This window comes from Mustela lutreola, chromosome 16 (genome assembly GCF_030435805.1).
Source record: "Mustela lutreola isolate mMusLut2 chromosome 16, mMusLut2.pri, whole genome shotgun sequence".
In the NCBI taxonomy this organism is placed as follows: domain Eukaryota; kingdom Metazoa; phylum Chordata; class Mammalia; order Carnivora; family Mustelidae; genus Mustela; species Mustela lutreola.
In genome coordinates, this window is record NC_081305.1 from 42492415 (window position 1) to 42518212 (window position 25798).

Here is a 25798-nt window from a genome sequence, read left to right on the forward strand (position 1 = left end):
AGACATTATCTGAAATGAAAAATTCAGTAGAAAGATGCAAACGCAGAATTGAGCAAACAGAAGAAATGATCCGTGAACTTGAAATAGATCACTTGAGATTACCTGGCTGAAAAACAGAAAGAGAAAATTATGAAGAAAAATGAAATCACCTAAGACACCTGTGGGACCCCATCAAATGCATCAATACATGCATAACAGGAGTATCAGAGGGAGAGGAGAGAAAGAAAAGTGAGTGATACGGACATTGGGGAGGGTATGTGCTACGGTGAGTGCTGGGAAGTGTGTAAACCTGGTGATTCACAGACCTGTACCCCTGGGGCTAATAATACATTATATGTTAATAAAAATTTTATAAAATGGAAAAAAAGAAAAGTGCATGAAGAACATTTGAAGAAATAATAGCCAAAAAACTTTCCTAATTTATTAAGTTTTTTTTTTTTTTTATAGGTGGTGGGGGAGAAAGAGTGGGGGTGGGGAGTCTGCTTGAGATTCTCTCACCCTCTGCCCCTCTCCCACTTGCGCTCTATAAATAAATTAAATAAATAAAATCTTTTTAAAAACATACTCCCAAAAAAATGCTCCAAATATATACTGTCTACACTTCAGAGCCAAAGACATAAATAGGTTGAAAGTGAAAGGATGGGAAAATATGTTCCATACAAATAGTAAGCAAAAGAGAGCTGAAGTCACTACCCTAATATCAAAAAAATAGACCCCCGGGGTACCTGGGTGGCTCAGTGGGCTAAGCCTCTGCCTTTGGCTCAGGTCATGATCCCAGGGTCCTGGGATCAAGCCCCACATCAGACTCTCTGCTCGGTGGGGAGCCTGCTTCTCCCTCTCTCTCTCTGCCTACTTGTGATCTCTCTCTCTGTCAAATAAGTAAATAAAATCTTGGAGAAAAAAAAAGAAAAAAGAAAAATAGACCCTAAAACAAAAATTATTATGAGATAAAAAAGTACATTATAGGGATGCCTGGGTGGCTCAGTTGGTTAAGCTGCTGCCTTCGGCTCGGGTCATGATGCCAGAGTCCTGGGATCAAGTCCTGCATCAGGCTCCTTGCTCAGCAGGGAGCCTGCTTCTCTCTCCATTGCTGCCTGCTTGTGAGCTCTTTCTCTCTCTCTCTCTCTCTCTCTCTGACAAATAAAATCTTAAAAAAAAAAAAAAGGACATTATGTAATGATAAAAGAGACAATCCATCAAAGATATACCAGTCATAAACATATATTCATCTAACACAGAATTCCACAATATATGAGGCAAAAACAGAAGTGAAGGAAACCAGACAGCCCAACAATTAGGATTGGGCTATGTGAAATAATACTTCAAATAATAATAATAGTAATACTTATATTAATTATGTATATATGTGTGTATATACACACACACACACATACACCCCTCAGGGTGCCTGGGTGGCTCAGTGGGTTAAGCCTCTGCCTTCAGCTCAGGTCATGATCTCAGGGTCCTGGGATCGAGCCCTGCATCGAGCCCCGAGTTGGGCTCTCTGCTCAGAAGGGAGCCTGCTTCCCTCTCTCTCTGACTGCCTCTTTGCTTACCTGTGCTCTCTCTCTGTCAAATAAACAAATAAAATCTTTTTTTAAAAAATGAAGAAATATTTCAAATCAACAACCTAACCTTCCATCTTAAGGAACTATAAAAACAAGAAAAAACTCAACCAGAAGCAAGCAGAGGGAAAGAAATACTAAAAATTGCAGAGGCAATAAATGAAACCGAGAATAAACAGAGAAAATCAATGAAACTGAAGTAGTTCTTTGAAAAGAACAACAAAATTGGCAAACTTTAAGCTAGACTGGCCAAGAAAAAGAGAAGACCCAAATTACTAAAATCAGAAATACTTTCAAAAGTGAAGACATCACCACCAACCTTAAAGAAATAAAAAGAATTATAAGAAAACACTATGAACAATTATATACCAACAAATTAGATAACCTAAATGAAATGCATAAATTCCTGGAAAGCCATAAACTACCAAAGCTGACTCATAAAGAAAACAGACATTCTGAGTTAACCAATAACAAGTAGAGAGTAAATCAGTTTAAAACCAAGCCAAACCAAAGGACAACAACAAAAACTTCCACCAGAGAAAATCCCAGACCCAGAAAACTTCACTGGTGAATTCTATCAAATGTGTAAAGAATGAAAATGAATCCTTTTCAAACTCTTGCAAAAAAGAGAAGAGGACAGAATACTTCCTAACTTATTCCATGGGATCAATGGTATCCTGATAGCAAGCCATACAAAGTGGGGCACCTGATGGCTCAGTGGGTTAAGCCTCTGCCTTCCGCTCAAGGTCATGGTCTCAGGGTCCTGGAATCGAGCCCCACAGCTTCCCTCTGCTCAGCTTCCCCCTCTCTCTCTGCCTGCCTCTCTGCCTATTTGTGATCACTGTCAAATAAATACATAAAATCTTAAACAAACAAACAACAAAACCCATACAAAGATATCAGGAGAAAAGAAGAACAGACCAATATCCCTTATGAATACAAAGGCAAAGATCCTCAGCAAAATACTAGCCAACCAAATCCAGCAGCATGGCAAAAGGATTATACCCCATGAGCAAGTGGGATTCAGCCCAGGAATGCAAGGTGGTTTAACATAGAAAACTCAACCAGGTAATACACCACATTAATAGAAAGAAGGGGAAAAAACAGGATTATCTCAACTGGGAAAGAAAAAGTGCTTGACAAAATTGAATATCCCTTCATGATTAAAAAAAAAAAAAAATCAGGGCGCCTGGGTGGCTCAGTGGGTTAAGCCACTGCCTTCGGCTCAGGTCATGATCTCAGGGTCCTGGGATCAAGTCCCACATCGGGCTCTCTGCTCGGCAGGGAGCCTGCTTCCTCCTCTCTCTGCCTGCCTCTCTGCTTACTTGTGATCTCTCTCTCTCTGTCAAATAAATAAATAAATAAATAAATCTTTAAAAAAAAAAATCAGAATGTTAGAAATAGAGGGAAACTAGCTCAGCCTGACAAAGGGCATCTAGGGAAATCCCACAGTTAAGATCATATTTAATGATAAAAGACTTGATGCCCTTCCCACTAAGATCAGGAACAAGACAAGGACATCTGCTCCTACCACTACTATTCAACACTGAATAGTTCTAGCTGGGGCAATTTGGCAAGGAAAAGAAATTTAAAAATCACCCAAATTGGAAAGGAGGAATCTTTAACAATTTCTTTTCACAGATGACATGATCCTATGCTTAGAAAAGTTCTGAAGAATACACACACACACACACACACACACACACACACACACACCTGTAATAGTTATTAAATTATTTCAGCGAAGTTGCACAATAACTAAGATCAACATGTAAACATCAATTATATTTTAGTACACTAGCAATGAACAATCTGAAAATGAGATTAAGAAAACCATCCCATTTACAAAACCATCAAAAAGAATACTTAGAAATAAATTTAATCAAAGGAGGTACAAGACTTGCACCCTAAAAACTATAAAACATCTCTTAAAGAAACTGAAGAAGGCCTAAAATAACTCAGATCTCTTGCGTTCATTGATTCCAAGGCTTAGTATTTTTCAGATGCTAATACTCTCCCAATTATTCTACAGGTTCAGTGCAATCTCTACCAAAATTTCAACTTCCTTTTTTTTTTAACTTTTTAAAAGATTTTATTTATTGAGAAAGAGCATGAGCAGGGGAGAGGGACAGAGGGAGAAAGAGGTTCCCCACTGAGCAGAGAGCTGGATGTGGGACTCTGTCCCAGGACCCCAGGATCATGACCTGAGCCGAATGCACTTAACCCACTGAGCCACTCAGGGGCCCCTCAACTGCCTTCTTCGCAGAAATGGACAAACTAAATCTAAAAATCATACAGAAATGCAGGGGACCACAAATAACAAAAACACTCTTGAAAAAGAAAGTTGGAGGATTCCCATTTCCTGCTTTCAAAGCTTTGATTACAGCTACAGTAATTCCAAAGAGTACTGCACCTGCCTAAGGGTAGACATATTGATCACTGCAGGAGAACTGAGATTGAAATAAACCCATGCATCTATGGTCAGTTTTGGTGTACCAAGGGTACCAAGTTCAGGGATCCAGGGACAAATCACCACCAGGGTTCTGGGGCATGACCTACAGGACCTAAAGGGCAGCAGACTGAGGATGACCATGGCCAGGGAAAGGGTCTCAGCACAATGGCAAGAAGAATGGACAGCAGAGACACCAGTGAATGGAGACCAGGCTGAACCAACTCTGCAGGTCAGAGGAGCCCTGAAAGGAGGGGCAGCCTGGCCCCTACACCACCCCACTGCCCCAGTATGTTTCCTTACTGTCCTCTATCTAGAGTTTCCTGATTTCCCTCCCTTCTTGATTTATCCTTCCTGTCCCCATCAACTCTCCCTGACAAAGGCTCTCTCCCTATCCTCCATAACACTGTTTCTGTCCCAGTGAATGTTCTCTGTTCTCATTTAAATCTTCCTATAATTTTTTCATGTCTCCTTATGACTTTGCCTTTTGCCATTAGGATGACACTGTCTCCTGGTAACACCCCATACACACTCTTTATCCCTCTACAAAAGCTCCCCCATTTACCCTGCAATGTGTCCCCTATAAGCTCTCCCAGTCCTCCTATGACCCTCTCCCATTCCCCCAATCACCCCTTCTCTGTCCTTCCTTAATTTGACCCTGGTCCCCTACCAGTCTCCTTTCTTTATCCTCTAACTAGCTCTCTTTCTTCCTCACCCCCTCTCTGTCCACACACGGTCCTACCCTGGTCTTCAACTTCCCCTCTTTTCCAATAACGCTCCTCTTAACCTCACTAAGGAACTAGGGCCGAGCCTCCAGTCCCTCAGGCCTGGAAGTTGCCACGTTGGGGAGTGACGTCATGGGGCGTGGTCTCTATGCTCACTTCCTTTGCCCTTATTTCCTCGATGCAATTGGCTGTTAAAATAGAAAGGGTGGAGTCCAAAGTGTTCAGTTCGGACCTCTGCTTCTTTCCCTTGAAAGTGAGGCTGACACCTAGGAAAACCTCTTCCGCTGAAAGAATTGGGTGGGGCTTTAGTTATTTGCATTTATCCTCCAGCCTGAACTCCTGATTGGTTCAACGTGTAAAATATGTGGGTCTCCCTCACCACCAGGTATATTCGTGATTGAACTTCTGATTGGTTCCATGCATACAGAGGACAGGATTTATTAATTAATTTATTTATTCATTAAACATATTTTAATTAGGAGCCTACTGTGTGTCAGGTCCCGAGCTCAGTCACCAGCGAAGAGTGGTGACCAAAGCAAACAAGGAAAGGCCATGGTTCTTCTGGGGTTAACAATTCATGGGGGAGATGGAAGATAAACAGCCTGATAACTCAGAGAACTTCAGAATAGACCAATGGCTATGATGGTAATAGAAGGAAGGAGGGAGGCCTGACAGAGAGGGAGGGACCATTTGAACTCAGATGGGCAGGATGAGCTAGCCAAGAGCAGATCTGGGGAAATGAGAGTTTCTGGCAGGAGGGCAGCAGGTGCAAAGGTCCTGAGGTGGGAGGGAGTTTTGTGGGTTCCAGAAGCAGGAAAAAAAAAAGCCTGTGGTTGGAGTGGGGGGAATCGTGAGGGGAGGATGTGAGGGAGAGTAGAAAGTAGACTAGGCAGGGTTTGGACATCTGATTGGGGGTTTGAATTTGATCCTAAGAGCCACAGGAACGTCCTAGAGGCTGTAAATCTGGGAGAGATGAGATATGATTTAGATTGTGAAGAAGCTCTGGCTGCCTTGAACAGAATGAAAAGTGGGAGGCAGTAGGTTCCTCATTTGCCAGGAGCCTCAAACCCTCACAAAGCAGAAGCTGCATCAAGGGGTGAGCAGAGCAGGTGCCAGGAAGGTGCCCTCACTTCCAACCTTCACAAGAGCATTCTCTGAGATAAGGCATGACTGGCTATGGTCTGTCCAATTTCCAGCTAACCTGGGTCCCTTTCCTGCCCTGCTCAACCGACTTTGGTGTAGATCCAGGAAAAGCAAAGTCCTCTCAACTCTTATCCTGGGGTCTTAAGAGTCACCAGGACAGGGGCGCCTGGGTGGCTCAGTGGGTTAAGCCGCTGCCTTCGGCTCGGGTCATGATCTCAGGATCCTGGGATCGAGTCCTGCATCGGGCTCTCTGCTCAGCAGGGAGCCTGCTTCCTCCTCTCTCTCTCTCTCTGCCTGCCTCTCTGCCTACTTGTGATCTCTCTCTGTCAAATATATAAATAAAATCTTAAAAATTAAAATTAAAATTTAAATTTAAAAAAAAGAGTCACCAGGACACACTTCTTCCTCTACCCTATACAAATCTGTATCACCAGTCCTCTGCAGACCTCACAAACCTCAGCTCTACCCTCTCTTCTCTGACTCACTTTACCCCAAACCAAAGCCCCCTGAAATAGTGTCTTGCCTTGCCATTGGAGCCAGGTGCAAAAGGAAAAATATGCACCCTATTATGTACATGTTTTTAACCAGTTAGTTTTTTTCAGAAAATGAAAGTAGCTAAAAATATATTTAAAGAAAAGCAGTTATATTAAAACATACAGTTGGGGCGCCTGGGTGGCTCAGTGGGTTAAAGCCTCTGCCTTCGGCTCAAGTCATGATCCCAGGGTCTTGGGATCGAGCCTCACATCGAGCTCTCTGCTCAGCAGGGAACCTGCTTCCCTTCCTCGCTCTCTGTCTGCCTCTCTGCCTACTTGTAATCTCTGCTGTCAAATAAATAAATAAGATCTTTTTAAAAAAACAGTTATTTTTAAGTTTACATATTTTACTTATACTCTTATAACTAATTTGTTACAATCTTACTTTCCTAGCTTTAATGAAAGCAAACTCATCAATAATATTTTCAAAATATCTTTATCTTGTTTTTAACTGAGAGAATTGCCATATTGACAATTTCCTTTGAATAAATAAATAATTTTAAAATGACTTCAGCTTACTAAAACATCTTTTTTTTTTTTAAAGATTTTGCTTATTTATTTGAGAGACAGAGCAGGTGAGAGAGCACAAGCAGGGGGTGCAGCAGAAGGAGAAGCAGGCTTCTCACTGAGCAGGAAGCCCAACGCGGTGCTCGATCCCAGGACCCCAAGATCATGACCTGAGCCAAAGGCAGACTCATAACAGACTGAGCCACCCAGGCATCCCCTGAAACTACTTTTATAAGACATCAGTGTATTGTTAAAAAAAAAAAAAAACCTCTCAAGTTCACTTTCGAATTTGGATAAGATTGTACTAAGCAAAATTTGTGCATGGGGTTTAGAAGATCCAAACCTGACACTGATAAGACAAGTTATTTATATACCATATTGCTGGGATGCCTGGGTGGCTCAGTTGGTTAAGCAGCTACCTTCAGCTCGGGTCATGATCCCAGCGTCCTGGGATTGAGTCCCACATCGGGCTCCTTGCTCAGCGGGGAGCCTGCTTCTCCCTCTGCCTCTGCCTGCCATTCTGTCCACCTGTGCTTGCTCTCTCTCCCTCTCTCTCTGACAAATAAATAAATAAAATCTTTAAAAAAAATAAAAAATATAACCATACTGCTTACAACTATTTCAGATTAAATGTCACACTACTTGAAGCACCAGAATATTTAAGATCCAACTTACCAGAAGATTAATTTTTCTGTGGGTAAAAATTTTAAATCTTAAGACACAGTAGGTTCAGCATCTGCCTTCCACTCAGGTCATGATCCCAGGGTCCTAGGACCAAGCCCTGGATTGGGCTTGCCCCCAGAGGGGAGTCTGCTTGTCCCTCTGCCCCTCCTCCTGCTCATGCACACCCTCTCCCTCTCTAATAAAAAATTTTTAAAGAAAAATTAAGACAATTTAATTTTTCATATCTCCATTTCAATGTGAAGCTAGGATGTCTATAATCTACTTAATTTGTATTGATTAATTACATTATAGTTTTTTTTTATTTGACAGAGATCACAAGTAGGCAGAGAGGCAGGCAGAGAGAGAGGGGGGAAGCAGGCTCTCTGCTGAGCAGAGAGCCCGATGCGGGCTCGATCCCAGGACCCTGGGTTCATGACCTGAGCTGAAGGCAGAGGCTTTAACCCACTGAGCCACCCAGGTGCCCCGATTAATTACATTATAAAAGTGATGAGCACTATGATAATCTCTAGTGATTAATACATTTTAAATTTTTTTACATTGCTTTTTTTGTTTATATTCAAATTTGGCACATCTGTTCATATCTCTTGCTGTTCATCTAACATATTTTCAAAGTAACTTTCATTTATTGTAAGCAAAGGATTCGACCTTCTGTTAAGTGTAGAGCTTTATATACAGACATCTTTTACAAAGTATGGAACTTTACTCACTTTTCTACCTGTTCAATAGATTTTCCTGTACAGATAGATAGCATAAATACTAGTAATCTATTTGCACCAAAATGTTCCTGATTTCAGCATAATGTATTTTGTCATCTGATCTCCTATCTTTTAACGAATTTAATTTTTGTGCAGTGCCTTGATTTCTTTTAATCTTGAAAGTCACTGAGTATCCATATGTGTTTTTACACTGAGCCACCCAGGCGCACCTGAAGCAGGATTTTTGCATATTAAATTAAGAGTATGAGCCGGGCAAGATTCAAACTTAGCAGAATCACGTTTTGGGGAGATACTGCTTTGTACATCTTGTACATATTTGCTCTGTTATCATACCTTACTTTATACTTAACTGTCATGTCTCCTAGGCCTCCTCTGGTCGGTAAGAGTTTCTCACTTGTTTTTAATAACCTCGGTGTTAAAGTCAGGTATTTAAGCATAACACCCCGCTGAGCAGGGAGCCCAGTTCAGGGCTTGATCCCAGGACCTTGAGATGATTACCCTAGCCAAAGGCTGACATCATCATGTCATATAATTACTATGTTGTTTTTGGTGAGAACATTTAAGATCCACTCTTTCAGCAACTTTCAAGTATATGATAGATAATGTAACATAATATAAATATAACATATAATCACTATGTTGTACATTATATCCCCAGAACTTATTTACCTTCTAACTGGAAATTGCACCCTGTGAAGGCTCAGCTCTTCACTAGCCCTGCTGACAGACGAGGGAGGAGGGGGGTACATCCAGACGACTAGAGACAGCCTCCACATCCAGAGCCCACTGGTATTATTCAGACAAGTCAGTCTTTAGCCTGCTTGCCCTGCTTTGGCATGCCTTTCCTGCCAAAACCACTAGAAAGGCATTTTGCTCAGGTCAGCCCCTCACCTCCTCTGTGTCCTGGCTAACCTTGGCACTTCTGTTGCTCTGCACAGCGTGGCGTGCCCCTTCCTCTTAGGAACTATGAGTAAGGATCTATCTTTTCGATGGCAGTCATCTCCTGATCTGTTGGCCTTGCCATGCCTGAATAATAATAAAGCCTACATTTTATTTATTTTTTAAAAGATTTTATTTATTTGGGGCGCCTGTGTGGCTCAGTGGTTTAAGGCCTCTGCCTTCAGCTCAGGTAGTGATCCCAGGGTCCTGGGATCCAGCCCCACATCGGGCTCTCTGCTCAGCAGGGAGCCTGCTTCTCTCTCTCTCTCTCTCTCTCTCTCTCTCTCTCTCTGCCTGCCTCTCTGCCTACCTGGGATCTCTGTCTGTCAAATAAATAAATAAAATCTTTTTTTTTTTTTTTTTTTTTTTTACATTTCACTGAAAAGTTTTTATTGGCCTTTTGGATAGAAACGGGAATTTATTTGCCAGGAAGGAAGGATGATCCCATCATACTTCTGCTGGAACCAGCGCATGGCCTCCTCTTTGCTGATTCTGTGTTTGGCCCCAATGCAGCCTGTCCTGCGCTTCTTGTCTGCAATGCTGAAACCTGGCCTACCCAGCACCACATAGAAGTCCAGGCCGTAGATCCCAATGCTTGGGTCATACTTGATACCCAGATCGATGTGCTCCTGGATCCCAAAGCCAAAGTTTCCAGTATCAGAGAAGTTATTTTTTCTTAACTCATACTCTCGAACCTTTAGACCTTTCTCCAGGATTTCTTCTGCCTTGGCCCCACGGACTGTGCAGTGGACAGCAATCTTTTCATTTCTCCTGATACCAAAGGATCTAACCGTGTATCTAGCTTTGGAGAACACGGGGGTCTGGCCTGGAGCTGCTCCAACACCTTGGCTGCCCGGGTCAGTCTGTCTCCACTCTCCCCCACGCAGATGTTGAGGCAGAGCTTGCGGATGCGAAGTTCCCGCATGGGGTTCTCCTTTTCACCTTGATCCTGCGCCATGGTGGAGAACAGGAAGAGAAAGTGAAGCTTCCGGCCCAGGGCCTTATGGGTCGGGCAATAAATAAAATCTTAAAAAAAAAAAAAAAAGATTGCCTTGCCTCTTCTTAGGACTCTGGATTTCCATATATATTTTAGAATTAGTATAACAATGTCCACCAAAAAAAAAAAGGTTATATACATCAGTTGGGAGAGTTGATATCTTTATTGTACAGTTTCTAATCCATGAACATGGTCTAATCCTTCCTTATATTTGGGTCTTCTCTAATATTTTTCACTGATGTTATATAGTTTTATGTGCAGAGGTCCTAAGGGGGAAGAAATCATAAGAACCTCTAATTTGTGTGCCAAGTCAGGCAGAAGTTTTGGGCAAAACTACTACTACTTGCAATTGGTGTGCAAAGAGCAGCAGTCTTCAGGGACTGAGCCTTTAACCTGTGAGATCTGATACTATGTCCAGGTAGACAGTGTCCAAATTAAATCACAGGACATCCAGCTAGCACCGCCGAACTGCTTGCTGTCAGAAAGATCCCTACACATTTGGTGAACATAAGCGTCAGAAGTGGAGTATTCTGTATGAGTAGTAAAGGAGGCAAACAGAAAGAAATACTGGGATTTTCCTTACACAGATGTTAATTTGGTTTTTTCACTCTCATTTTCTCATGCGTATAGTTTTGCAAGAGCTACATGTTGTGTGATACACAGCAACAGACTGAATGCAGAAGCAGGTGTGAGAATCCAGTTATCTTCAATTCCGCGAGACATTAAAGAAATTTGCAGAAATGTAAAACAATGCCACTCTGCTCTCAAATGTTTTGGAACATAGAGTTATTTTCATGACAACACTGTTACTTGTATTAGCATGCAAAGATTTTTTACTGTTATTTTAAAATTAATAAACAGTTAATTTTTCCAGCTTTAACCCCGAAATAGAAAATTCCAGTAGATACAACTCACATAAGGGAAAGCTTTTGGAGGGTCCTCAAAAAACTTAAGAGTGAAAGAGGTCTTGAAACCAAAGAGTTTGAGAACTGATGTTTCAGGGTCGTCATCAGCACTTGGTGGCATCCCGCTTCCAGGCTCCCTTGCCTGCCATCAGTGCCACACACTGGAGGTCGGAGGAACTGCAGGGAATCACCTGCTCGTCGCCTTAATACCTACTGACTGGGACGTACCTTATCTTCAGAGATCTGGGCATCAGCCACCCAGCTCCCCCTTCTCTAAGTCCTGTAACACCACCTCTTCGTTTTGTCCTCCCAGCTCTAGGAGTAGGAGGAATGGAGTTACCTTAGTCTTTTTCTTTTGCTCTTACAGGATTCTAATCCCTGTGTGGCCAACCTCTGTTTCAAATCCCCTCTTTTGCAAATACCTATGGTGTCTGTTGGCTTGACTGAATTCTTTTTTTTTTTTTATTAACATATAATGTATTATTAGCCCCAGGAGTACATGTCTGTGAATTGCCAGGTTTACACACTTCCCAGCACTCACCATAGCACATACCCTCCCCAATGTCCATAACCCAACCACCCTCTCCCTACCCCCCTCCCTCTGGCAACCCTTAGTTTGTTTTGTGAAATTAAGCATCTCTTATGGTTTGTCTCCCTCCCCATCCCAGTTGTTTCATTTATTCTTTTCCTACCCCCAAAAAAGTAAAAGAATGAAATAGAAAAAGAACAAGAAACAATAGATACACAGTAAAGAGGTAATATTCATCAAATCTGTCCACTGTCTTTAGTCGTCATAACTTTCCCAGGTTAATCCCAGCTGCTGTCTACACTCTGAAGCCTGGGCACTGTCATCACTGCTCAAGATCTAACCTCCAGAATATACAACCCATCCCCACTCTTGTATCTATTTCTGCCCAGAAATGAGCACTAGAAGTGGAAGATGTCCTAGTTCTTAATTTGATGGAGATCCTGAATAGTACTCTCAATTCATTCTACAAAGCCACTCATTCTTTCCACCATTATCCCCTAATAGATCAAGAAAGCCAACTGGGAAGCAAACTGTTTCACAGCAAGGACATATTCAGGTCAAATGCTTTTCCCGAGTTTACCTGCTATTACGTGCACACAAATACACCTTCTATTTTCAGTATCTTATTAGCTAACCTTCCAGCCAAGGGACACACCAGCTAAAGATCACAGTAGTCAAGAGATTCAGCTCATGAGGGATTCCTGAGCTCAGAAATACCATATCAAGTTACCATATCAAAGCCACCTCAGACAAAAGATTCACTAGTCAAGAACACCTCATCCCCAATCCAATGTTCCCACCATCCTTGGGACCTGCCAGAAACCAATCTGCATTCTTCATCCCACCCAACTTTGAGTTCTGTCTCCCCTCACCTCTTATTTTTTGCCTTGGAATATCCAGCTTGCCCCTTTTAAAATGCTCTGAGCTAATTACTTATTCTGTCAAGCAGATCACCATGCACTAGTTACCAATAAAAGGAGAGGGCTCAAAATACGTGGAGGGTAGCAAAGATCATCACAATGTCAGAAATACAAGTCCAAACACTTCTGCCCACTGAATCTTGGTCTCAGAGTTTCCAAGGAAGACACAATAAAGTCCAGCACTGGAGGAGACACTTCTGCTCACGTGAAGAAGAGACAGCACAGGACCAGCTCCAACAGTGGGTGTCTGGGCAGCACGTGCAATTGGCCTTTATGAAATCCTCTTGGGCCACAGCAGAAGAACCCTGATCCCTCCTTCATGGAGTCTGAAATACTAAAAGCTGGGGTCAGGCCTGAGGACACAGGCACTTAAGCAGAACAAAGGAATACACGATGAGCCTGAAATAGGGAGAGATATTCCCACATGAGGTGAGGAACCCTGCAGGCTGTGTGGGCTTTTTAGCTCTTGGTCAGACAATATTCCACACCCAAGGCCTATTCTTCTGTGGCAGGCATAGGTTGAAAGACTCTGCACATGAAGACATTCCCTGAAGACTTCCCTGGCCCCTGGAGTGTGTGTCCCTTGGGCTGTTCTTCGTGCTTCTAAGTCCACGCCTGGGCTTCAATATGGTTGTGTCTTTGACAAATCACCCTGGAATCTGTATTTGTGGACTTCACTGTGTCATCTCCTACCCACTTACAAGTCTCTACAGATTGGCTTCTCACACCCTCCACTCCCTTGAAACAGCCAGCGAAGGGAAATATCAGCTAAAACCCAGTGGCATTAGCATCCATTGATAGTTCTTCCCTGAATCAGTAATGACTAAGGTGTTTGAAATGGCTGCCAGTTTTCTTTTTCTTTTTTTTTTTTTTAAGATTTATTTATCCATTTGACAGAGATCACAAGTGGGCAGAAAAGCAGGCAGAGAGGGAGGGAAGCAGGCTCCCTGCTAAGCAGAGAGTCTGATGTGGGGCTTAATCCCAGGACCCTGGGATCATGACCTGAGCTGAAAGCAGAGGCTTTAACCCACTGAGCCACCCAGGCACCCCCAGCTGTTAGTTTTCTAATGATGGATAACAAATGCCCTCAAATTTATTTATTAACTCACAGTTCTCTAAGTCAGAATGTCTGTGTTCTCTACAACATTCAGAATCTCACAAGGCTAAAATCCAGGTAGGTGTTGGCCAGTCTCAGGAGCTAGGATCCTCTTCCAAACAAATATGGTTATGACAGAATTCAGATCCTTGCTCTTACAGATATAAAATAGGTCCTGTTTCCTTGCTGGGTATCAGTTGGGAGCCACTTCAGCTAGGGGCTGCCTGCATTCCTTGCCATGTGGCCTCCTCCATCTTCAAGCTAGGAATGGAGAATCTCCCTTGACTGCACTCCATCACAGGCCTTGAGTCATTTTTGCCCATAAGACCCAGTCCCACTGAAGAACTCACTGGATTATGGTTGTCCCATGGAGGATATTTTCACTGTCTTAAAGTTAACTGATGGGAACTTAACTCCAAGAACCAAACCCCTCCACAGCAGCACATAGATTAGTACTTGAATGAATAACAGGGAACACGTGTGTGTACACCAGGGAGCAGGACTCTTGGGGCCATCTTAGAATTCTGCCTACCACCATGTTGAATTCCCATTTCCATCATTCCATCCACACTTACTAGATGGCATTCTACTTAAAAAAAAAAAAAAAAGTTCTTTTTCACCTCCTTTCTCTTTCAGTCAGTATGAACTAAAGAATTCTTTTCTAATTCAATATTTTGTAATCTATTATTGACACTATTCCTTTTCCTCCCCTTCTGATTGTGAAATCTCCTAGTTTTCTTACGGGCCTTGTCTACTTCCTCTCTCCCCCATTCTATGAGAGGCAACTGGGGTACTGCCCTCCTGTGAGGCCCACAGATAGGGTTCCCCAGCAAGGAGGAGCCAGGATCAGTTCTTACGATGGCTCCCAACCAATCCCTATCAGGGCGGGTGGAGTCAATGTCCTGATAGAGGATAGAACCAGCTCTAAGCAAGTCCTGGAGAACGAGAGAATAGTGAGACCACGCCCCGTTATGCAGACAGCCAATCAGAACTTGAGGTGCTGGTTTCTCCATTGTGAAGAAGTGGCCTTTTAACCACTGGAGTCTTGGGATGCTGGAGTCTTGGGTTAGAACGAGGGGAGGTAGAGTGGGTTTGGCTCTCTGTTTTCAAGACACTCGGGATCTGTCTTTGTCTGGGTGGAAAGATCATGCCCCCAAAACAAGCCCCAGCCGATGCAGGGGCCCCACCAGCTGCAGGGGCCCCACCAGCTGCAGGGGCCCAACCGGCTACGGAGACCCCTGAGAAGCCGCCAAAGGAACCACAGACTCCTGAAGAAATGGCATTTTATGCCCCGAATTACCTATGTTTGACCATCCTGGCTGTACTTCTTTTCCCTCCCCTGGGATTAATAGCTGTATTCTTCACTTACAAGGTAAAACAATACCTGTGCCATGGCCCATCCTGCCCTCTTGCAAGCCCCTTGCACCTGCTTCCATCCTGGGACCCGGGTAGGGGTTTCCCCTCAGTGCCCATTGGTCTCCAGCCCTTCCCCAAGGGTGTCACAAGGCTGGACTCAGGAAGCCACATCTAAAGCTCCTATCCCTACAGACCTGGCAGGCCAACAAGAACAGCCAGTGGGAAGACGCTTACATCAACTCAGGCCGAACTGGTTGGTTGGATGTATTCGCCATACTCATCGGTTTAGGCATCATTTATATCTATGCCCTATTTATGTGAAGGTCAGGCCAGTAGTCCATAGGTCCACCCCAAATAAGACCCACCCACCAAGACACCAGCCAAATCAGCCGCCATGCAAGAAATCAACAGCTGAGACATCTTCTAGCCAAGAAACTTATCAGCCAAGGAACTCAACATCTGAGCAACCCACTAGCCTAGGGACATCATACTACTTCATCATCTTGGCCTCCAGAGCCATCTTCATCCACCTTGGGGATCCTCACTTTCATGCTCTGGATGTGCTTTACTCTTTGATGCTGGGCTTCTCTTTCAGAAAAATATTTATTTAAACCAATAAAAATGAAGGGGATGTTTCAGCTTCTCATATGGGTGCATGTGTGTGTTTCTGAGTCAGTGCTTGTGTTATGCTGGGGCTCTGTGTTTATCTCTGCTTTTTCTAGGAAAACAGAAGTCTCCTCCAGCTTTGGGAATCCCAAAGTCAAACTGTTGGGGGGAAATGGAAATACTTCAAGAAATAAACAATAGATTTAGTGGGAGAGCTGATGAAGACCACCTCTCTCCCAGTCAAAAGTAAATGGTCCCCTATTCATGGAATAGGGGAAGTAGTGAAAGAGAGATTAGATGCAAGTGTATCCCTAAGGAGGTCCCTAAGGTCTGTGTCTAAGGAAGGGGTGAGGTGTCAAAGATCCCAGATACCACTTGTATTATTTCTTTACAAATAAGTCCTACAGAGGTTCCAAGATCACAAAGAAAATATGCTGCATGGTGTGGTCTAGGAAGAAATGGCCCTAGACAGCCAAGTAGGATAGCCCATATCCCAGCTTGGTGAAAAGGAGGTGGAGTCTACAGGATTGCCAAGTGCCAGGGTGGGAGTGACTATCTGAGAGGAGCCAGGGATAACACGGGAGCCATCCAGAATTAAGGAAAACAGAAATCTGGACTGACATCATGGACAAAAAACACCCAGGGGTTCTTACTGGTACCTTAACTTCATGAACAAACCCAAATTCAGACCCAGAAACCCTAGACTTAGCAGAATTAAGTTTCTATAGCCAAGAAGAACAGGGATTATCAATAAAAAGGAGGTTGAGGAGCTGTGGAAAAGACTGCTAACTCTAACAAAGCTCAACTCTTCTCCCTGGGAGCATTACTCAGCCACATGTCCTAGGTTCCCCTGTGTGGCCATGAGATGGTCTTTGGCTCTGTGGAATGTAATCAGAAGTGATGTGTGCCACAACCCACTCTGGTCTTTAAATACCCCCATGGGAACTCTCTCCCACACTCTTCCACCCCTAGCCAACTGGCCAAGTGACACGCATGGTGGTTTGAAGGCCACATGTCACAAGAAGAACTCCCATCAGCCTTGGTCTCTGAACCACTCTAGGAACAGTCACTCTTTTTCCCAAACTGCCTCCCATGGTTGAGCAGAAAGTATGTATTGTGACATGTGTCTGGTCTATTTATTCCATAATTCAATCTGCCCTAACCAGTGAAGATGCTGGAAAATGGAGTTACATTTCTTGTACATCTGGGGTTTTTACTTGAAATTCATGCCCAACAGACCCATCTTGTTGGGCAGTTTAGAGGAAATAATGAGTGAAGGAAACAACAAAGGTGTTAGTCCAGAGTTAACCTTAATCTTAACTGACATGATGCTGTGTCTCTCTCCTCCATGATCCTGGGTATCTTCATAGATTACATGTGCTTATGGGACAATGCTCATTGTTATGAATGTACTTGGAGAGGGGATTATGCTGGGTTGTCTGCTGTGTTAGTGGGTCTTGAGGGTCAGTCATCCCTGTCCCTCCTCAGATCAGCCCAGAAAACTGGGCCTGTCACATTCAGCTACAAAGCCCTGTGGAGTCAGAATGGCCCATTTCAGCATGAACAGCCAGGTCCAAAAAAGTCACATGGTGCTAGGAAACTTGGAAAGCCAGTCAATCTTCTCTGTTTTGGCTCTCTGACTCGCCCAAAGCTGTATTCCACTCTCAGGCATTACATAGTTTTTACCATCATGTAATTATAAAACCAAACAATGTTTATAGTCTTGTATCTTAAAACATCATCAGTTGAATTACCATAATGAAACATGCATATTTAACAATCTTACCCACTATTCTCTCTCCCTAATACTAAACATCACAATTTTTAACTCAATTTGTAGGCTCTCCATTTCATTATGCCTATCTAAGTATGCTCCTTTACTAGGCCATGATGTTGATTACATACTCTGGCTTGACTAATATTTTAACTCAGTTTGGCTTCAGTGGTTAATACCATGATGACTTCTGCAAAGGCTTTATCAAATCACACCTCAGCCCCAGTGTTTGAAAGAATCATTCTTTGCCTTCTTGGCAGCACATGATATCCTCAATCCTATGAATTTCTGTCACTTTGATGAGTGAGAAGTGATAGCTCCTTATTGCTTTAATTGGCATTTCTCTGATGAGTAGTGAATTTGAGCATTGCTATGGACTGAATTGTGTCCCTCCAAAACTGGTTATAGTTCAGAATCTGTTTCTTGGTTTGTTTCTCTCTCTCTCTCTCTATTTTCCCTTTGCTCATTTGTTTTGTTTTGTAAATTCCACATATGAGTGAAAATGTATGGTAATTTTCTTTCCCTGACTGACTTATTTCACTTAACACAATACTCTCTAGCTCCATCCATGTTGTTGCAAATGGCAAGATTTCATTCTATTTATGGCTGAATAATATTCCAGTATGTGTGTGTTGTATATATATACGACATCTTCTTTAAAATTTCTTTATCCACTCATCTATCGATAAGCACGGGTTGCTTCCACAATGTGGTGATTGTAAATAATGCTGCAAAAAAACACAGATGTGGGGCGCCTGGGTGGCTCAGTGGGTTAAGCCGCTGCCTCCGGCTCAGGTCATGATCTCAGGGTCCTGGGATCGAGTCCCACATCGGGCTCTCTGCTCAGCGAGGAGCCTGCTTCCTCCTCTCTCTCTCTCTGCCTGCCTCTCTGCCTACTTGTGATCTATCTCTGTCAAATAAATAAATAAAATCTTTAAAAAAAAAAAACACACAGATGTGCATGGAGCCCTTTGAATTAGTTTTTGACTTTGGGGGTAGGTATCCAGTGGTGTGTGCTAGATCGTAAGGTAATTCTACAAAATTGATATATTGAGGGGTGCCTGGGGGGCTCAGTGGGTTAAAGCCTCTGTCTTTGGCTTATGTCATGATCCTAGGGTCTTGGGATCGAGCCCCACATGGGGCTCTCTGCTCGGCGGGGAGCCTGCTTCCTCCTCTCTCTCTCTCTCTGCCTGCCTCTATGCCTACTTATAATCTCTGTCTGTCAAATAAATAAACAAATTTTTTTTTTAAAAATTGATATACTGAAACCCTAACTCCCAGTATAACTGTGTTTGGATATGGCAGACAATATTGTATTAAAAATATAAAAAGTGCACCAAAACCAAATATTTTAAAAATCCAATTAGAAAATGGACAACAACATGCCCATCCTTCTACCAAAGAAGATATACAGATGGCAAGTAAACACATAAAAAGATGCTAAGTATCATTAGCCATCAAGGTAATGCAAATTAAAAGCACACTGCGATATCACTACAAATCTGCCAGAGTGGCTCAGATTTACAAAAAGTAGTGATAACATCAAATACCAGCAAAGGTACAGAGAAACCTGATCCCTCATACATAGCTGGTGACGGTGTGAGATGGCACACCTAGTCTGGAAAGCAATTTAACAGTTACTTATAAAACTGAATATGCAGGGTGCCTGGGTGGCGTAGTCAGGTAAGCATCCAACCCTTGGTTTTGGCTCAGGTCGTGATCTCAGGGTCATGAGATCAAGCTCTGTGACCAGCTCTGCACTCAGTGCGCAGAGTCTGCCTGGGACTCTCTCTGCCCCCTCTCCCGACTCCCTCTCTCTCTCAAATAATCTTAAAAAAAAAAAAAAATGAAACCCAGCAATTGCGCTATTGGGTATTTCTATCTGAGAAATGAAATGCACATTCACATAAAAACTTGTACATGAATGTTTATAAAAGGTTTCTTTGTAACAGGCAAAAACTAAAAACAATCCAATGTTCATCAACAGGTGAATTTATAAACAAATTTGGTATTTTCTTTCTTTTTTAAGATTTTATTTTATTTATTTGACAGACAGAGATCACAAGTAGGCAGGGAGGCAGGCAGAGACGGGGCAGGGGGTGGGAGCAGGGAAGCAGGCTCCCCGCTGAGCAGAGAGCCCTGAGATCATGATCTGAGCTGAAGGCAGAGGCTTAAGCCACTGAGCCACCCAGGTGCCCCAGCAGATACATATTCTTTTCAAATGCACATGGAACTTCATCAGAATAGAACATATCTGTGCTCATTAAACAAACTTCTAACAAATTCCCAAGAATTAAAATTATAAAAAGCATATGAAAGCACACAAAACAACCCATACATACAAAGTCATATTATCTGACTATGGTAGGAGAATTCTAATATGCCCCCCCACCAATATTCCTGCCCCGGGGTATAAGCCTATATAATCCCCAACCATCAATATGATGCTATATCTCTTCCGTGATGAAGTTAGGTTATATGGCACAGCTGACTCTAAGAAAAGGACATCTCAGTGGACCTAACCCTAAATACATGAGGTCTTTATCTGGGTCTAGAGGTCAGAGACAGTGGAAGTCAGAGACTCAAAGTGTGAGACAGACTTTGATGGAGGGAGATTCGCCCTTGCTGGCTTTGAGATGAACAGGACCACATGCAGGTATGCATGTGACTTTAGGAACTGAGAATAGATCTTGGTTGATAGCAAGGAAAAGACAATGGCCTCAGTCCCAAACCCTCAAAGAACTGATCTGCCACAACCCCAAGAGCTTAGAAGAGCATCCAGAGCTCCATATGAGAACACATTTCAGCAGACACATTCATTTCAGCCTTGTGAAAACCTGAGCAGAGAACTTGGCCATACAGGTTCTGGATTTCTCACCTATAGAACAGTGCGATAATGAATGGCTGTTTTTTTAAGTTACTGAGTGTATGGTGATTTGTTAAATAGAAATAGAAAACTATCATGTTGGCCATCATAAAAGTAAAGTAGGGACCAACAGGAGAAAGATAATAGGAAAACATCCCAACACTTGGGGGAAAAACATAAAAGCAAGTAATTCATCTGTCAATGGCAATTAGAAAATGCTTTTAACTGATCAAAATTGAAGTAAATAACATACCAAAATATGTGGGGTACAGCTAAAGCAGTGCTTAAAAGGAAATGTACAATCTCAAATACTCGTATGAGAAAATAAGAAATGTCTTGGGTTGCCTGGGTGGCTCAGTGGGATAAGCCTCTGCCTTCAGCTTGGGTCATGATCTGGGATTGAGCCCCGCATTGGGCTCTCTGCATGGCAGGGAGCCTGCTTCCTCCTCTCTCTCTCTCTCTCTCTCTCTCTCTGCCTGACTCTCTGCCTACCTGTGATCTCTCTCTGTCAAATAAATAAATAAAATCTTTAAAAAAAAAAAGAAAAGAAAAGAAGAAATGTCTTAAATTAATGATCTTAGCTTCCAACTTAAGATACTAAAAAAAGAGAGCAAAATAATTCCCTCCCCGCCAAAACAAACAGAAGAAAGAAGAGAGAATCACTTATTTGTGGAGCATAACAAATAGCATGGAGGACATGGGGAGTTAGAGAGGAGAAGGGAGTTGGGGGAAATTGGAAGGGGAGGTAAACCATGAGAGACTATGGACTCTAAAAAACAATCTGAGGGGTTTGAATTGGCAGGTGGTTGGGAGGTTGGGGTACCAGGAGGTGGGTATTATAGAGGGCACGGATTGCATGGAACACTGGGTGTGGTGAAACAATAATGAATACTGTTATGCCGAAAATAAATAAAAAATAAATTTAAAAATATATATTAAAAAAAAGGAGTGAAGAAAAAAAAAATCAATGAAATTGACAAGGGAAAACAATGAAACCATGGAGAAAATTAATGAAACCAAAAGCTGGTTCTTGAAAATAACAGATAAAATTGATAAACCTCTCATAAGACTGACAAAATAAGACAGAAGATAAAATAACCAATAACAGAAAACAAGGAGGAAATACATCTAGAGGCTCTTGAAGACACTAAAGAGAAAATAAGGGACTATTACAAAGTATATGAATAGAATATAAACCATCACCACCAGGGGTTTCTCCCAGGAATGCCATGCTGGCTCAATATTAGAAAATCAACCGGGACGCCTGGGTGGCTCAGTTGGTTAAGCAGCTGCCTTCGGCTCAGGTCATGATCCCAGGGTCCTGGGATCGAGTCCCACATCGGGCTCCTTGCTCAGCAGGGAGCCTGCTTCTCCCTCTGCCTCTGCCTGCCTCTTTGTCTGCCTGTGCTCGCTTGCTCTCTCTCCCTCTGTCTCTTACAAATAAATAAATGAAATCTTTAAAAAAAAAAAAAAAAGAAAATCAACCAATGCAATCAAACCATATTAACCATCTCAAGAAGGAAAACCACATCATCAGATGGTGCAGAAAAGGCACTTGGGAGTGTTCAGCATCAATTCACAATAAAAACTCAGCACACCAGGACCAACAGGGAACTTCTTCATCCTGATAAAGGGCATCTACAAAAAACCTATAGCGAACATCCTATGTCATGATAAAGGGGAAGGTTTTCTCTTCAAAACTGGTAACAAGGCAAGCATGGCCTCTCCCACATCACTCCTATTTCCACATCAGACTGGAAGTCCTAATCTGTACAACAAGTCAGAAAAAAAAAAAAAGAAAGGTCATAGGGATTTGAAGGAAGAAATAGAACTACCCTTTTTGTAGATGACATGATTGTCTATGTAGAAAACCCCAAGGAATCTACAAAAAATCCAGGAAACAAAAACAAAAATAAAACCCCTCCGGCGGGAATGGATAAAATGAGTTTAAGCAGGAACACACAAAAATCCAATGTGTTTCCTTATGCTAACAGTGAACAATCCGATCAAATCTATTTAAATAAGTAAAGGGGATTAAGAGTACACCTATCTTGATGAGCACTGAGTAATACATAGAATTGCTGAATCATTATGTTGTGCTCGTGAAACTAACACTGTATGTTAATTATACTTCTGTACAAAATAATAAATAAATAAAATAACAGCTATCAAAAATGATCATCATAGTATCATATGCAATAGTTCTCACAAAGCAAGTAGTTGAGTATAAATCTAAACCTATTATGTGTTTCAGCTCTGTGGTTGAACTACAGCTGCTTATGAAGGAAGGAAAAGGCTTAAATGGAGAGGCTTCCCCTGCTGGTGAAATGGAAACTCCATGTCTCTCCCAAACTGATCTGAATCACTAATGCAATTCCTATTAAAAGACCAACAAGATTTCTAGATCTACACAAATATAGTCAAGCAATTCTGAAAAAGATCAACAAAGTTGGAGTACTCATGTTACCCGATTTTCAGAATCACTGTAAAACTACATTAATAACATAGTGTGGTATCTGCAAATGGATAGACACCAGATCAACAAAACAGAATAAGGAGTGTAGAAAGAGACCCACATTAATATGATCAGTTTATTATAAAATAAATCAAAATGCAATTTATAGAAGAAAGAACAGGGTTTCTTTCAATGGTGTTAGATTAATTAGACCACCATCTGCAAAACATAATTAATCCCCACTAAAACTACACATCTTATACAAATATTAACTCAATATGGATCATCAATCTAAATGTAAAATGTAAATCTGTCAAACATTAAGAGAATATCTTCCTGACCCTGGATTAAGCAGACTTCTTAGACATTACACCAAAAGTACATTCATAAAAGTAAAAAAGAAAAAAAAGACTCAATTCAAAGTAAAAACCTTTGCTCTCCAAATGACACTGTTCAAAAATGAAAAGATAAGCTACAGAGCCAGAGAAAATATTGTATATCACACATCTGACAAAGACTTGTATCTGAAATATGTAAGTGACCCCCTATTTTACCGTAATGACAACAAACCAATTTTTTCTCAATTTTAAAATGAGAAAAAAATTTGAACTGACACTTCACCAAAGAGGATATACCAGTAGAAAATATTCACATGAAACGATGTTAATTCTCACAGTTTCCCCCTACTGCTAAAGAACCTGACTCCAAGCTGTTAAATGACCATTCTCAAGGTCCTGGAAGCAACCCAAGACTCCTAGGCCTACATCCTTCTTGCCCCCAAGTGGTACTTCCCTCCCTGCCCCGCCCCCAACAAGACTCCGGTTTGACATCACCAATCACCTGAGAGAGTAGGAAGAGTTTGAACTCCTTCAGACCAATCAGCAGCCATGTGAGTATTGGATTCCCCACCCTATCACATGCAACCTCAATCAGCCAATAATAATAGAAAGATAGAATAGGAGGCGGAACCTGCATGGTCTCTATGGTAATTCCTGCCTGTTGGGTGAGGGAGAGGCTCCCCATAGCCTTGGTAGTGACTGATCTAGATTCCCTAATGAGGTGTCTGAAGGGGCAGAGAGGGAATATATGGGGTGATAGGGTGGGAGGAAGAAAGCGTGAGTAATGGCAGAATGAGGGGGAAAGAAGGGTCTCAAGAGGAGACAGGGTGTTATAAGAACTATTTAGAGGGAACACGGCTTTAGGAGAACCGGGAGGCTGCTAGGAGTGGAGGAAAGAAGGGTTCAGAGGATCAAGACGCTAGTTTCAGAGGTTGGGAGAAGGTGGCAGAGGGAGAAAGGACAGGCCTTTATAAGGGGACAGAGAAGAGGCCACAAAGGGACATGGAGAGGACTTAGAATTTAGAGTTGGTCAAGGAAGGCCTTAGAGGAGCCAACAGAGAGGCCATGGGTGGGGGGGGGAGGGGAAGGGAGAGTTGATGGGTAAACAGTAAGGCTCATAACAGACAATGGTCCATCGGGACAGAGTGAGAGAGACAGCAAATGAGATCAAGAGAGAGGTACTGTAGGCACACACAGTTTTATAGGGTGAGAGCTTTATGATGGAACAAGGTTCTATAGATGGAAAGCAGTGTTCAAGTGTTGAGTAGGGTCTTCTTTGTAGGTGTTTTATAGGGGCAAAAGGCTGCTTTTGGGAACCATGACGGTGTTACAGGAACAAAGTGTGATAGTGGCTCAGTTGTGGCTCCAGGGAGGGCAGTGAGAGTCATCAGAGTCAGCAAGGGATTTTGTGGGGATGGTGTTAGGGGCCAAGTGAGACATGCTGTAGAGACCAGCAAGGCAGTTCTAGAAGACAGGGAGGAGGTTATAGGAGACAGGGAAAGGGCTACTGGGAACAGGCAGGCATTATAGAGCATAGGAGTGGAGGGGGCTGGGAGATCCAGGATAGAAGGAGGTATTAAAGGCAATAATGACAGGTTACAGGGGACATGATAGGAATTAGAGGGGATCAGTATGAGTTTTAAAGGGAGTCAATGAAGATTTATAGAAGCCAAGGAGAGATGTGTTAGCATGAAACAGGAGGTAGTCAGAGGGGACAAGAGAGTCCAGAAGTCATTCTGAGAGATAACCTATCCCCTGTCCCCAGGCATTTGAAATTATGTCTGATGAGCCCCCAAAGGACTACCTTGTGCTGGCGATCCTGGCCTACTTGCTGTGTTGTCCCATAGGCAGTGCAGCCATGTACTACTCTTCCCAGGTGGGAATCTGTGTCAAACCATTCCTGCCCTCTCCTCCCTCTCCACCCTGGCCCTGAACCTGAACCAGTTATGTCCATGATCTAACCTCCTGTTGGTTCAGGCCCCCATCCTGGTTCCTTACACCCTTCCTTACAAAAGGGCTTAAATAACCCTTTCAGCCCAACTATTCCCATTTCTCTTCTCCCCTCAAACCAGACAAGGCGCCATAACTATAGGGATGAGCCAGAATTGGCAGCTGAGACCTCTGAGACAACCTTCGTACTCTCAGTCATAGCAATTTCTTTGGGATGCATCGGTATACTCAACACCTGGATTGTGATCATGATAACTGTATTTGCTCGGTAACCTCCTTTTCAGCTCATGAACAAACCATCAAATATATAACAGTGTCAGTCACCTTCACTCTAAGTATACATTTGGGCCAAATGGGACAACCTCGCCAATGTCTGGACTGCCCAGTATGGATAGCCCAAGCCAGCAACTTGAGATGGTTAATGGGGGAAAGAAGTGGTCACTCAAGACAACCTATCGGACCTGGGCCCAAGACCAACACTGGGATCCTGTCAAGGCATGAGGGTCATGGGATACAGGGTGGGGCACTGGTTCCCCAGGATAGCATCCCTCTGCCCACATTCATATATTCATGCCCTAACTCTATTTATGCTGTCAAAGGCCTTGGCTGTGCTGCCCGATTCTAGGGACCTAACAGTGACAACTTCACATCCTTCCACACCCTCTCAGAATTTATAAACCAGGGTAAAAGACACATATATCACCAGACAGTGACAGTCCAGAGTAGTCCAATCTTCAAGAAGAGA

General features: G+C 42.7%; 1 protein-coding gene, 1 long non-coding RNA gene and 1 pseudogene across 2 annotated transcripts; 2 read left to right on the forward strand and 1 right to left on the reverse strand.

Annotated features, from left to right (window-relative positions):
- Positions 1–9621: 9621 nt before the first annotated feature.
- On the reverse strand, positions 9622–10252 carry LOC131818446 (large ribosomal subunit protein uL5-like; annotated as a pseudogene).
- A 4501-nt stretch (positions 10253–14753) lies between these two features.
- Positions 14754–15676, forward strand: PMIS2 (PMIS2 transmembrane protein). The gene is made up of 2 exons (XM_059152919.1): positions 14754–15080; positions 15257–15676. Exons 1-2 carry the CDS (start codon positions 14856–14858, stop codon positions 15383–15385), a joined length of 354 nt encoding a protein of 117 aa, XP_059008902.1. The 5' UTR covers positions 14754–14855; the 3' UTR covers positions 15386–15676.
- Positions 15677–23766: 8090 nt separating this feature from the next.
- LOC131818449 (uncharacterized) lies at positions 23767–25366 on the forward strand. The gene is made up of 3 exons (XR_009348827.1): positions 23767–23824; positions 24869–24979; positions 25176–25366. It is a non-coding gene; the product is annotated as an uncharacterized LOC131818449 (long non-coding RNA).
- The last annotated feature ends 432 nt before the right edge of the window (positions 25367–25798 follow it).

Coding starts and splice junctions, on each gene's coding strand:
- PMIS2 (XM_059152919.1), top strand. CDS start 14,856: ATGCCCCCAAAACAAGCCCCAGCCGATGCAGGGGCCCCACCAGCTGCA. Junction 15,081..15,256: donor CTGTATTCTTCACTTACAAG/GTAAAACAATAC, acceptor CTATCCCTACAG/ACCTGGCAGGCCAACAAGAA.